The 12,574-nt window shown below is 32.8% G+C and overlaps 1 protein-coding gene across 2 annotated transcripts in view; it reads right to left on the bottom strand.

Annotated features, from left to right (window-relative positions):
* The window catches only part of SYNPR (synaptoporin), a 372,902-nt gene that overhangs the window by 119,474 nt on the left and 240,854 nt on the right, over positions 1-12,574 (bottom strand). For both annotated transcript variants that reach the window (XM_051980084.1, XM_051980093.1), the window contains one exon: positions 5,145-5,269. In XM_051980084.1, coding sequence (XP_051836044.1) covers positions 5,145-5,269 — 125 coding nt within the window. The remainder of the gene's footprint in view (positions 1-5,144; positions 5,270-12,574) is intronic.

Genomic DNA, 12,574 nt, shown 5'->3' with positions numbered 1-12,574 from the left:
CACTCCTTTTTATAAAAATTAGTTTTCATTTAGTTTAGGGGTTATGTAATGGTCCTCACATCCTCTTAGTTCATTTCTTGGCTTTTTCATGGCACTTATAGCAAATAAAAAGTTATTAACACATTCACAATTATCTCAGCCCCAAGTTAGGAAAACGTCTAAAATTCATAAAGAGGTTTTACTCTCTGGCCTAATTAAGGATGCAGGGGGAAAAAAAAAAACTTGGATAGTTAGATATTTCTAAAAGTAGAATGGATTACTCCAAGAGTTCGCTCACTCAAGGAATTTCAATAGATATTAGATGATTATTTGTTGAAGAAGCTATTAAAGGGATTCCAGTTTAGGTGTAGGAATTTATAATCACTGGGACAACTTCTAACTCTGATACACTATAACTCATCACAAAATTTTAGTGAGGGGCAGGGACTTTGAAAACATGGACTATACCAACCCCAAAACAACAATGATAGCATCATCTCTAGCTTTGGTCATCCATGATTATAGATCTTCTCAAGAGCAAAATTTCTGAAGATTTGATAATAGGGATCATAGATTTGGTACTTGAAGCTATTGCAGGAATAATGTTATCAAATACTTTTCTTTTACTGAGAAAGAAGCAAGAAACAGGAAATTATTTGCTCTATATCTTGAAAATTAATTCTTAAGAGATTTTAACAGTAATGTATCATATTTATATTGGGTTTTATGCTTACAAAACTTTTAATACATTATCTTACTTGAATCATAAAGAAAGCTATTGGAAGATCATCTGCAAGGCACTCTGCAAACCTATATTTTGTGACATTTTGAGTGATCACATAAGCTATAGATCTTAAAAATTAAATACTATTTCTGATAGTCTTGGCAGTCATGAAAAGCAACAGGTATTGTATCTTTCTTATTTTTTATCCACTTATGCCCATTCTGAAAGTCAGAAAATCATAAATCAAGTTGATGAAATTGGCAATGAGTAGAGGAGCTGTCTATTGAGCCAGGGCTAAATAAAGCTGCTTTCAGTGCTCATATCTCTTCATCAATTCTCCCTCCTGTCCCAAAACACACTAAAAGGAGTAATTGGGAAAGAAATGTTGACAGTGACTTGTGCTGTTATTCTCCTCTTTTCAAACTTTTTGTGGTGAAACACTATCTGAGGTCCCTCCTAAGGGCCCTAGGAGGAATTTATTTTCTCTATTTATTCTTTCCTTTCCAGAAGATTTCATCGTTTTACTTTAAAGATCAGATTTTATAGATTGGAAAATAATAATTTCTCGGTAAAGGAAAAAAAAAAGTGAGTTTCAAAGCACATTAATGAATATGGGACAATTAAATACTGGCTTGCCACAGTTGAGGGTATTACATGGTGGCTGGTGGTCAGAGAGAAATAACATTATTGGTAAAACCTATTATAATATCCAAAGGTATCTTTCTCTTCCCTGAGTCACAAACCTTATTATTATTGACTTAGAGTAGTAATTACTAATTTAATTTTGGAAGAAATTGAAAATTGCAAACATCCTCTAGTTGGCAACGAATAATGTAAGTTATTGTCCTGCAGTAAACTCAGACTTGGTAAGATTTTGTGGGAGAACAGTGGGACTCTGAACTTATTCATTCTTATACAGACTATTTGTTCCCAGAGTGTTCTAAGTTTAATTGGTCTGAACAGTCACATTTTATGTTGACCCCAACGTCATTGTGTCATTTTGGTCTACTTTGAGCACAAAGGACAAACAACAGCAAAGATCAGTCATTTTCAAATATTCAGAAGTGGTTTGTGACATCATCTCCTCTGCCCTTCCACCTGCAGAGCTGAATCAACATGATTATCAGTTAGGATTCTCTGAGTGGGATTGATTCAATGCAGTGAATGAGTCTTGGTCTCAGTGGGAGAGTGATTAAAATACCTCTGGAGATGATACAAATTGATCTAAAAGAGATAGAATAAACCCTGACAACCAAATGGAGAACTTAGAGAGATCTTGACACTCCTGAAATTATTAGCCATCTAGAAAAAAATTATATAAACAGCATCTATCATGATGTCAGTCTTTAATATTTTGCCAGTCTTTCTGACTCCAAAACCAGCTCTCTATTGACTACATCATGTATAGATTTTATTTCAGATTTAGAAAAACATATCGCCTAAATTTACCATTTGTGGAATATGTCTCTATACACACAGATTTTCACTTGATGTTAGCTATTGATCAGTATTCCCTTTGTGCCTTATGGCAGGTGGAAATGATATTGCACTGGACCTAGAGTCAGGACAAGTTGGTTTCAGATCCTGCCTTAGACCCTTAGTTACTTGCATGATACTGGACAAGTCACTGAACTTTTCTGTGCCTCAGTTTCTTAATTTATAAAATGGGAATTCAGTGGTCTGTAGACCTTTTTTAGCTTTAAATATCTGATTCTATTGGCTGACATTCTCTCTTTTGGATAATTTTCAGCTAATAAAATTCACAGCTTTCTGTGAAGAAATTCCAGACTCAATTGTGTATATATACACACACACACACACACACAGGTTGTAATGTATATGCTTATATATACATACACATAATGTATATAATATATAAGATAATGCATATATATAATGATATATATGTGTGTGTATATATATGTGTGTGTATATATATATATATAATATTCATTAAGGCTTATTATGGCCCAAGAAATAGGGATATAAATACCACTTCTTGAGCCATAATAAGCCCTTAATGAATGCTTCCTGTTAATTTATTAATTCATTTAAACTCCTCTGTGCCTGCCTTTGGAGATGTGATCTGTTTTGGATCAGTGAGAATTCCACCCCAGGCATCATTCAGGCCAATGAATCCTGATTGAATAATTCCAATGGGCTACTATGAAGCAGAGTTCTTACAATTCTTCTACTGGCTGTGAATATCCATGGGGCACTTTCAAACCTGGCTTTGCTAACACAGATCACCCGGATCTTTTTATATTATGCTTATTAATGCTACACGGGTCAGTTGATGAGTAAACTTCTGGTAGTAACATGGAATTGGATTTTTCTAATGATTGAATGGAATATTTGAGAATTGTAATGATCATAACAATTAGATAAGCACTGAAAATATTGAAAACTCCTAGTTTTATCTTCCTAACAAAGTTACAGAATGAGAAGCTAGCAATTTTATCACTCAAAATTTATCAATTATAGTTGATAAAAATGAAATATCATTGAATCAAAATTCCTTTTATTATAAGAATAACTTTCCTTCACAACTTTGTTATTAGTATTTTAGCATAGAAGTCAAGTTACTTGCTGTACATCAGTTATGTCCAACTCAAATAAAACTAGATGGCCATAAATAGCATATTGACTTAGAAAGGCACAAACTGATATCTGTATTATACTGTATTTTTATTTATTTTGGTAAACTTTTCCCAATTATATTTTAATCTTGTTCAATGATACTCACCAGTTTGGGGGCTGCAACTTGACACCTTTGGTGTACACTATTGGTATTGTTGATAACATAATGAAAATGCATCTTTTTACTCCCTTAAGGCTGCTTAAAATGACACCATTCTATAATCTGACATACTTGTCTGATAACATATTACATAGCTTCCTCGCATATGTCATTTAAGGACTAATTGTTTTTGTTCAGATGACTTGACAGTGGATTTTATTGTCTTCTTTGGTACACAATAAACTAAGTTGTCAGAAGCTGATGAATAAACATTCTCATTTTTTTTTAAGATCAAAACCAATGTCAGTGATATTAACTTTTAATGTCTTAGGAGAAAATAACTTTTAAATGATTTAAATTGCCAACATTTCACTGTCCAAATTCATCTGTAATGAACATTTTTGAAATGACTGTTTTGAATTGGATGACATAACCAGTGGTAACTCAGCTTTGAGACTTATGCCAAGAATAAAATCACAAGACTTTGAAAAGTTAAAAAAAAGCACATTCAGCTATAATTATAATAAAAGAAATGGGAACAGTTTAGAGTAACTTAGATGTTTTTCAGAATGATACTCATGGAACAAATTCATCAGCATTTGAAAATCTTGGGAATTTGATGTTCCAAATTGTTCCAAAATGGACAAGAGAGTACTTAGCTATGTCTAAAAAATGGTCAGTACTTGAGACACCAATTATTAGGGCCAGGAAATGAAGTAGCAAAAATTTCTCCTAGGAAGATATAAATTTCTAAAAGGATAAACACAAGTTTCTAACAGGATTACTATCAAAGTTATAGATTGTGATTAATGCTTTATTTATGTTTTCTAATAAGAATAAGAAGTGGCAGAGCAATGGTAAAGAGCATGGACTGATTTAAAATCTTGCCTTTCACTTGATTATTTGTGTGAACTGGGAAGCAAAATTTAAACTATTGGGGTTTCACTTTTTTTTTGTCTTAAAAAAAGTGTTAAGGCTAGAGGACTTCTGAGTTTCTTTCGGCTCTATATTTGTGATTCTGTGATATGATTTGTTTTTTGAGGAGAAAATTAGGAAAATCAAAATGAGGACAAACGAGTCTTTTGAAATGAGTCTTTTGGTCATCTGAAGAGTCATTTGAAAAGAACTAAAATTAAGAATTATATCTGCTTTGGTGCTAAACGCACCAACTAAATAGTTCTAATATATCTGCGAATCCTGTAGGTACTAAAATAATAGCAATATTCTTCATTATGTATATTCATCAACAGAATGACCTTTAAATCTTAAATTAGCAATTTCTTGTATGGCTGCTTCTGATATGATCTCTGATGGGCCCTAAATATTGCCTCTTTATGGTATAATAGGAAAAAAAAACCAGAAGATTGGGAGTCAGAGAACCTGAATTTGAATTCTGGATCTGCAATTAAATGTCTTTATGACACTAGCTAATTCTTATCTGTAAAATAATGGAGGGCAGACTATATGACTTTAGAGGCTATTTCTAACTTCATATCTAGAGCTTAGGAAAAGTAGAGTCCCTCAAATGAGGGGTGAGGGTAGGGATGAAGCACTAAATTCACTCTTTGTGCTTTGATATTCCCTAGGTTTAGATTATTACCCAAAGAAATCCCCAGGCATTCATTGAACTTCTAAATTCATCTGCATTTAACATAAGGAAAGAGGAGAGCAAACTTTTAAAAATATAAGACCTGGAATTACCTGAAAGGATAGGCAAAATCTATATCGATGCTGAGGTCACTCTCGGTTTTGTTGGCACAATCCACGCTCAGCCTCAATGCGCCAGAATAACCACCACATGTTGCAAATGCAAAGATTGCAAAAAGCTGAGAGAGAGAAAAGAGAGAGATTTAAATGAACATTAAAAATGAGTGGAAATTATTTCAGTTTACTCAAAAATATTAGACCAACTAATCATTAGATAAACATAAAAGTGTTTTTTCACTCAAATGATCAACATCCACATTGTGACATATACTAATGGAGGAGAATATTTTTGATATGCAAAAATTGACCATGTATTAGGCAATAAAAACCTCACAATCAAATGTAGAAAATATTAAATGCATCCTTTTCAGATCATGATGAGATTAAAAATTACATATAATAAAAGGTCATGAAAAGATTGACTAAAAACTTGTTGGAATCTAAGAAATCTAATCTGAAAAAAATGAATGAGTCAAACAATAAATCATAGAAACAAAAATTTCATCAAAAAGAAAAAAAAATAATGTCATCATACCAAAACTTAGGGGATGCAGTCAAAGAAGTTCTTAGGGGATATTTTAAATCTCTAAATGTTTACATGGACAAAATAGAGAAAGAGAAGATCAACGAACTGGGCATACAATTAAAAAAGCTAGAAAATGAACAAATTAAAAATCCTCAATGAAATATCAAATTAAAAATTCTGGAAATCAAAGGAGAAATGAATACATTTGAAAGTAAGAAAATTATTGTACTAATAGGTAAAATTGAAATCTAGCTTTATAGGAAAAACACAATAAAACAGATAAACCTTTGGTAATTTTAATTAAAAAAATAAAAACAAATTACCAGTATTAAAAATCAAAAGAATTAATTCACCACCACCCAAGGGGCAATTAACACAATATTTAGGAGCTAATTTGCCCAACTGTATGCCAATAAATCTGACTAAGTACAATGGGATGAATATTTATAAAAATATGATTTTGTCAGATTAAAAGAAAAGGAAATAAAATACTTAAATGACTCCCTTTTATAAAAAGAAATTGAATAAGCCATCAATGAACTTCATAAGAAAAAATATTCAAGCCTAAATGAACTCACAAATGAATTCTACCAAACCTTTAAGGAAAAAAATAATTCCAATACTATATGATATATTTGGAAAAATTTGTGAAGAAAGAGCCCTACTATTTTTTATGACACAAATATAATACTGATATCTAAGTCAGCAAGAACCACATCAGGGAAACAAAATTATAAGCCAATCTCCCTAATGAATATTGATACAAAATTTTAAATAAACAGAGAAATTATAGCAATTTATCAAAAGTACAATACACTATGACCAGATAGAATTTGTACCAGGAGTGCAAGGTCAGCTTAACTTAGGGAAGCTATCAGCATAAATGACCATATCAATAACAAAACTAACAGAAATCATATGATTATCTTATTAGATGCAGAAAAAGTTTTAAAGAAAAACAGTACCCATTCCTATTAAAAAGACTAGAGAGAAAGAATAGGTGGAGTTTTTCTTAAAATGATAAGCAGAATCTATCTAAAACCATCAGCAAGCATTACACATAATGGAGATAAGATAGAAACTTTCTCAGTAAGATCAGGGTGAAACAATCATGCTTGTTATCACCATTATTATTCAACATTGTAATAGAAATGTTAGCCTTAGCAACAAAAGAAGAAAAAAAAATGAAGAAATTAGAATAGGTAATGAGAAAACAAAACTATCATTCTCTGCACATGATATGATGATATACTTAGAGAATCGACTAAAAACTACTTGATACAATGAACAAATTTAGCAAAGTTGAAGGACATAAGATAAATAAATCCACGTAAATAATTATCAGCCTTTCTATATATTACCATCAGAGCCCAACAGCAAGAGATAGAAAGAAAAATTCTATTTATGAAATACTTGGGAGTCCATGTGCCAAGACAAACCAAAGAATTATATGAACACAATTATAAAACACTTCTCACACAAATAAAATCAGATCTAATTAATTAGAAAAATATCAATTGCTCCTATCAGGGATAATATAATAAAATGACAATTCTACCTAAATTAATCTACTTATTTGGAGTCATGTTAATTAAACTATCCCAAATTATCTTATAGAACCAGAAAAAAATAAACAAAAAAGTCATCTGACATAACAAAAGGTCAAGAATATCAAGAGAATTAATGAAAAAAAGATCAACTGTACCAGATCCAAAAATATAATATAAACCAGCAATCGTCAAAACTATTTCATACAGACAAAGAAATGGAATGCTAGGGCAGTGGAATGGATTAGGTACATAAGACAAAATAATAAAAGAACATTGTATTCTACTTTTAATAAACCAAAGAATTCTAGTTTCTGGGCTAAGAACTCAATATTTGACAAAAAAAGCTGGGAAAACTAGGAAATAGTATGGAAGAAACTAGCCATACACCAATGTCTCATATCCTTTACCAATATAAAGCTGAAATGGATACATGATTTAGACAGAAAGATATCACAAAGAAATCAGGAGAGTAAAGAATAGTTTAATTATAAGATCTATGAAAAAGTTGAGTTTATGATTATATAAGAGATAGAATAATTGTGAAATGCAAAATAGATAATTTTGATTGCTTTAAATTAAAAAGATTTTGCATAGACAAAATCGATGTATCCAAGATTAGAAGGAAAACTGGGAAACAATTTTTACAGCTGGTGTTTCTGGTAACAACTTCATTTCTCAAATAAATGGAGAATTGAGTCAAATTTATAAGAATACAAGTTGTTCCTCAATTTTTAAATGGTCAAAGGATATGATCAGATGTTTTCAGATGAAGAAATTAAAGCCATCTATAGTCATATGAAAAATGCTCTAAATCACTATTAACTAGATAAATGCACATTAAAATAACTTTGAAGTTCCACCTCACATCTATCAGATTGGCTAAGATTACAGAGAAGAAAAATGATAAATGTTGGAGAAGATGTGAGAAAATTAGAACGCTAATTCGTTATTGGTGGAGTTGTAAACTGATCCAACCATTCCTGGAGCAATTTGAAACCATGCTCTAAGGGCTATAAAACCATATCTTTTGATCTGTCAATACACTAAAGAGATCATAAAAGAGGGGGGAAAGACTAACATGTATAAAAATATTTATAGCAGTTCTATTTGTAGTGGCAACAAATTGGAAATCGAGGAGATCCATCAACAGGGAAATGGCTAAACAAGTTGTGGTATATGAATATAATGGAATACTTTTGTGCTATAAGAAAAGTGCAGGGATATTTTTTTAAAAATGTGGAAAGACTTTATGAACTGATTCTGAGTGAAGTGAGCAGAACCAGAATATTGTACACAGTAATAGCAACAATGTGCAAAGACCAATTATGATAGACTTATTTCTTCTCAGTAATGGAATTATCCAATTTAATTCCAAGGGGTTCATGATGGAAAATGCTGACCACATCCAGGGATTTAGATGGAGTCTGAATACAAATTGGAGCATATTATTTTCATTTTTTAGTTGTTTGTTTTTGTTTTCTTTCTCATAATTTTCCCCTTTTGTTCTGGGTCTTCTTTTACAAGATGACTAATATGGAAATATGTTTTGAGGGCAGCTAGGTGACACAGTAGATAGAGTACCAGCCTTGCTGTCAGGAGAATTTGAATTGAAATCTGATCTTAGACAATTAACGAGCTATGTGGCCCTGAGCAAGTCACTTAACCTCAATTGTTTTGCAAAAAGAAAGAAAGAAATATGTTTTATTTGATTGCTATCTTGGGGAGGGGCCAGGAGAGGGAGAAAAATTTGGAGCTCAAAATCTTAAAGAAATAAATGTCAAAAACTATCTTTACATGTAGTTGAAAAAAATGCTATTAAGTAAAGAAAGAAAAAAAAAAGACTGAACATTTGAGGTTTTGTTTTCGAGCACGTTCTTTACCTGCTAATCACAGACCCAAGAGGTCTATGGAAAGATATCAAGAGATTTATGAAGTCAAAGAGGCAAAAAATAAAATACATCTTTATTTTCACTAACTCCTAAGCAAGACACAATATTTCTTCCAATTATGAATTTGAAAAAAAATACACCAAGAAAGGGAGCTTCACTTCGTGCCAACAGAATCCATTATGCAACAAATGAATCCCTGTATTAAAGAGCTCACAGGCTCATAGATCCAGAAGGGGACTCAAAGGTAATCTAATTCAATGTCCTCATTTTACAGATAAGAAAATTGAGACCACAGAGTCTTTCTGTATGAGACACAAGTATCAAATATCAAAGGCAGGAATTGAACCCAGATTCCTTGACTCCAGAACTAGTATTTATTCATTGTGCCACACTGTCCTAAAGGGATTCCTGTTTACATACAGGTTGGACAAGATGGTCTTTGAGGGTCTCCTCCTACTTAATTTTCTGTGCTTCTGTGAAAACTCCAATGTACCATAACGTGCTGAAATTGAAGTGCCTTTTAAACCATTAAATAAATAAGAAATTTGGTTCAGCATATTTTTCATATCAAGTATCGTGTCTTATTCATTAAGACATTGCCCATTTAGTTTTGGCATATATAATAATTGGGTAACTAGATGGTACAATGGATAGAGTGCTGGACTTTGAATCAGGAAAACTTGATTTCAAATCTTGCCTCACATGTTTATGAGTTGTGGGAAATCCTATCTCCCTTGAGATTAATTTTTCTCACCTGTAAATGGGGTAATAATGGCATGTATATAAAAGCGTTGTCAAGATTAATGGATAAAACAGAAAATATTTTGCAAACATTATAAAATGTTTATATAGTGCTTAATAATTATTATTTTGATATTATTGCCATTGATAATGCACTTAGTCAGTTTTGCTCAAAGTGGAAGAGACACAGCCAACATGATGATCCAGGCGGAGCTATGGAAAGAGTGCAAAGTTTAGTGTCAGTGCATCTGAGTTTTGGCCACTCCCTGGGTGATCTTGAGCTAATTAACCTTTATATGGTTTCAATTTCCTTATCTGAAAGAAGAAGAATAAGGATGGTTCCAGCACTAAATCTTTGATCCTAAAAAGAATTTAATAAAAAGAAAAGGCATGGAATGTTAATGTGTCAAAGCTGAAAGGGGAAGTGAGATAATCTCATCATTCAGTAAATCCTTCATTCAATGGTGAAGAAATTGACCAAAAGAGTCATGTCAGACAACTCCCATAGTTAATAGTGGAATCAGGATTAGAGCTCAGATCCCTTCCTAACTCTGCCAAAAATTATTTCTCCTACAGTAAACTTTTGCTCAAGAAAAGAATAAAAAAATATTTTTTTAGGGAAAGGAAACAGGCCTTTTTTTGTTCACAGCTTCAAATCAGTCATGGTTAGTGACCCAGCAGTTTCTGCCAGGAACTCAGTTTCCATCCTAGAGTGTCAGTAAGCCTTTAATTCTGGACAGTAGTATTTTAAGGGGAGGGGGAAATGTGCTAAAGCAGCTGCCAATGTTTATGGAGTTGGCTTATTATGAGTAGGGTATGACCACTACAAAATAGCATGGAGCTGTCTAAGATCTTCACACCGGAACTATAGGTTGAGACCTTGTTTTTTGTATTATTTGCTGAATCACTGATATGTTATGAAATGTGATAGAGCAGTCAAGAAGCCTGGTAGAGAGATTAGAAGAACAGCCTTGGATTCAATGTGACCTGGCTTCAGGTGCTTGCTCTGATACATATAAGCTGTGTGATCCTGGGCTAAGCACTTAGGCAAATCTTGAAGACAGTAAAATATGGATCTCTTAATGATCCACCTCAATAGGAAATGTCCATATCTGGTATTCCCTAGACTGATGAAATAATAGAAATGGATATCCAAAAAAATGGAAAGAAAGGGAAATTATATCATTGTAATCCATCAATATGTGACCTGTCCAATTATCCTCTAAATACCATGTGCAAAATAAAGCAGTCCATCATCTGAATAGTTATAAATACTTTGTTTTAATGTTTAGAAAGTCCCTTACAGTTACAGGACATTTTGCATATATCAAGAATCATGTGACTTTGGTAGTATAAGCAATTTTATAGAAATGCTTTGATGATGATGCTTTTGAGAAGCTAAGAGATTACTTTTAGTTCCTATGGAGAATACCACGATAGTCATGGGATTTGAAACTAGATCACAAAGTAAAGTGAGCCCTGGACTTGGCATCAGTTCTGCCATTTGCCAAACACATGATCTAGGGCTAATTAGATTCTCTGTGTTTCAGTGTTTTCATTTGCAAAACAGTGGTGATGTTACTCATCTTTATCTTCTATTGTTATTCATTAATGTAGCAAGTCAACAAGCTTTTATCAAACACTATGTGCCAGGCACTGTGCTCACTCCTTAAGGAAACAAAGAAAAGCAAAAATAATTTTGTCTTCAAGAAGTTCATAATCTAATGGGGGAAACATGTGAATCGTTATGTTGAGGTCCTTTGCAAACAATCTATAGCCAATTCAATTCATTGAGCAATTACTCATTGCCTACAATTAATAAACTACTAGGCAGATTAGTGCCCCAATAGGAACTTCTATTTCCTGAGGGAGAAGAACTTGTACACAGAAAAGTAAATACAAAAATAAAGTCAACGAAATTTAGAAGGGGAGGTTAGAGAGCTAAAAACTAGGGAGGTTTAGAAAATCTATGAAATAAAAGGTATCTTTAACATATTTAACATGTGCTTGCCATCTGGGGGAGGGGGTGGAGGTAGGGAAAGGAAAAATCGGAACAGAAGAGAGTGCAAGGGATAATGTTGGAAAAAATTACCCTGGCATGGGTTCTGTCAATAAAAAGTTATTTAAAAAAACATATTTAACATGTATGGGACTCCTTGCCATCTAGGGGAAGGGATGGAGGGAAGGAGGAGAAAAGTTGGAACGGAAGTTTTTGCAAGGGTCAGTGTTAAGAAATCACCCAAGCATATGTTTTGTCAATAAAAAGCTATAATAAAAAAAGAAATATAAAGTACCAAAAGACAGTGATTGGGATAATCAATTGAGATGGACTTGGCTTTTTTCAGCTAGGAGGTGATTCAAGGCAATTTTATTAGACTTGTACTGGAAAGCATCATCCACATCTGGAGAGAGAACTATAGAGACTGAATGGGGGAAGGGTGAGAGAAAGAGAGACAGACAAACACAGATAAAGAGACACAGACACAAAAGCAGACAGAGACAGACACACATACAAAGACACACACAGAGGGAGAGAGGAAAAAGAGGAAAAAGAGAGAGATATAGAAAAAAGACACAGAGCAAAGGTTGCAATGGTGGAATATGAAAGACTAATTTTTTAGCATGATAAAATGAGGAAAGTTCACTAGGCTGGGAAACAAACCTGAATTTTAGTACTGATTCTAAGTATCCATTTTTCCATCTATAAAATTAGAGGCC

Source organism: Antechinus flavipes, chromosome 1 (assembly GCF_016432865.1).
Source record: "Antechinus flavipes isolate AdamAnt ecotype Samford, QLD, Australia chromosome 1, AdamAnt_v2, whole genome shotgun sequence".
In the NCBI taxonomy this organism is placed as follows: domain Eukaryota; kingdom Metazoa; phylum Chordata; class Mammalia; order Dasyuromorphia; family Dasyuridae; genus Antechinus; species Antechinus flavipes.
The sequence above is the reverse complement of the archived record's forward strand: the minus strand, read 5'-3'. Positions and strand labels throughout refer to the sequence as shown.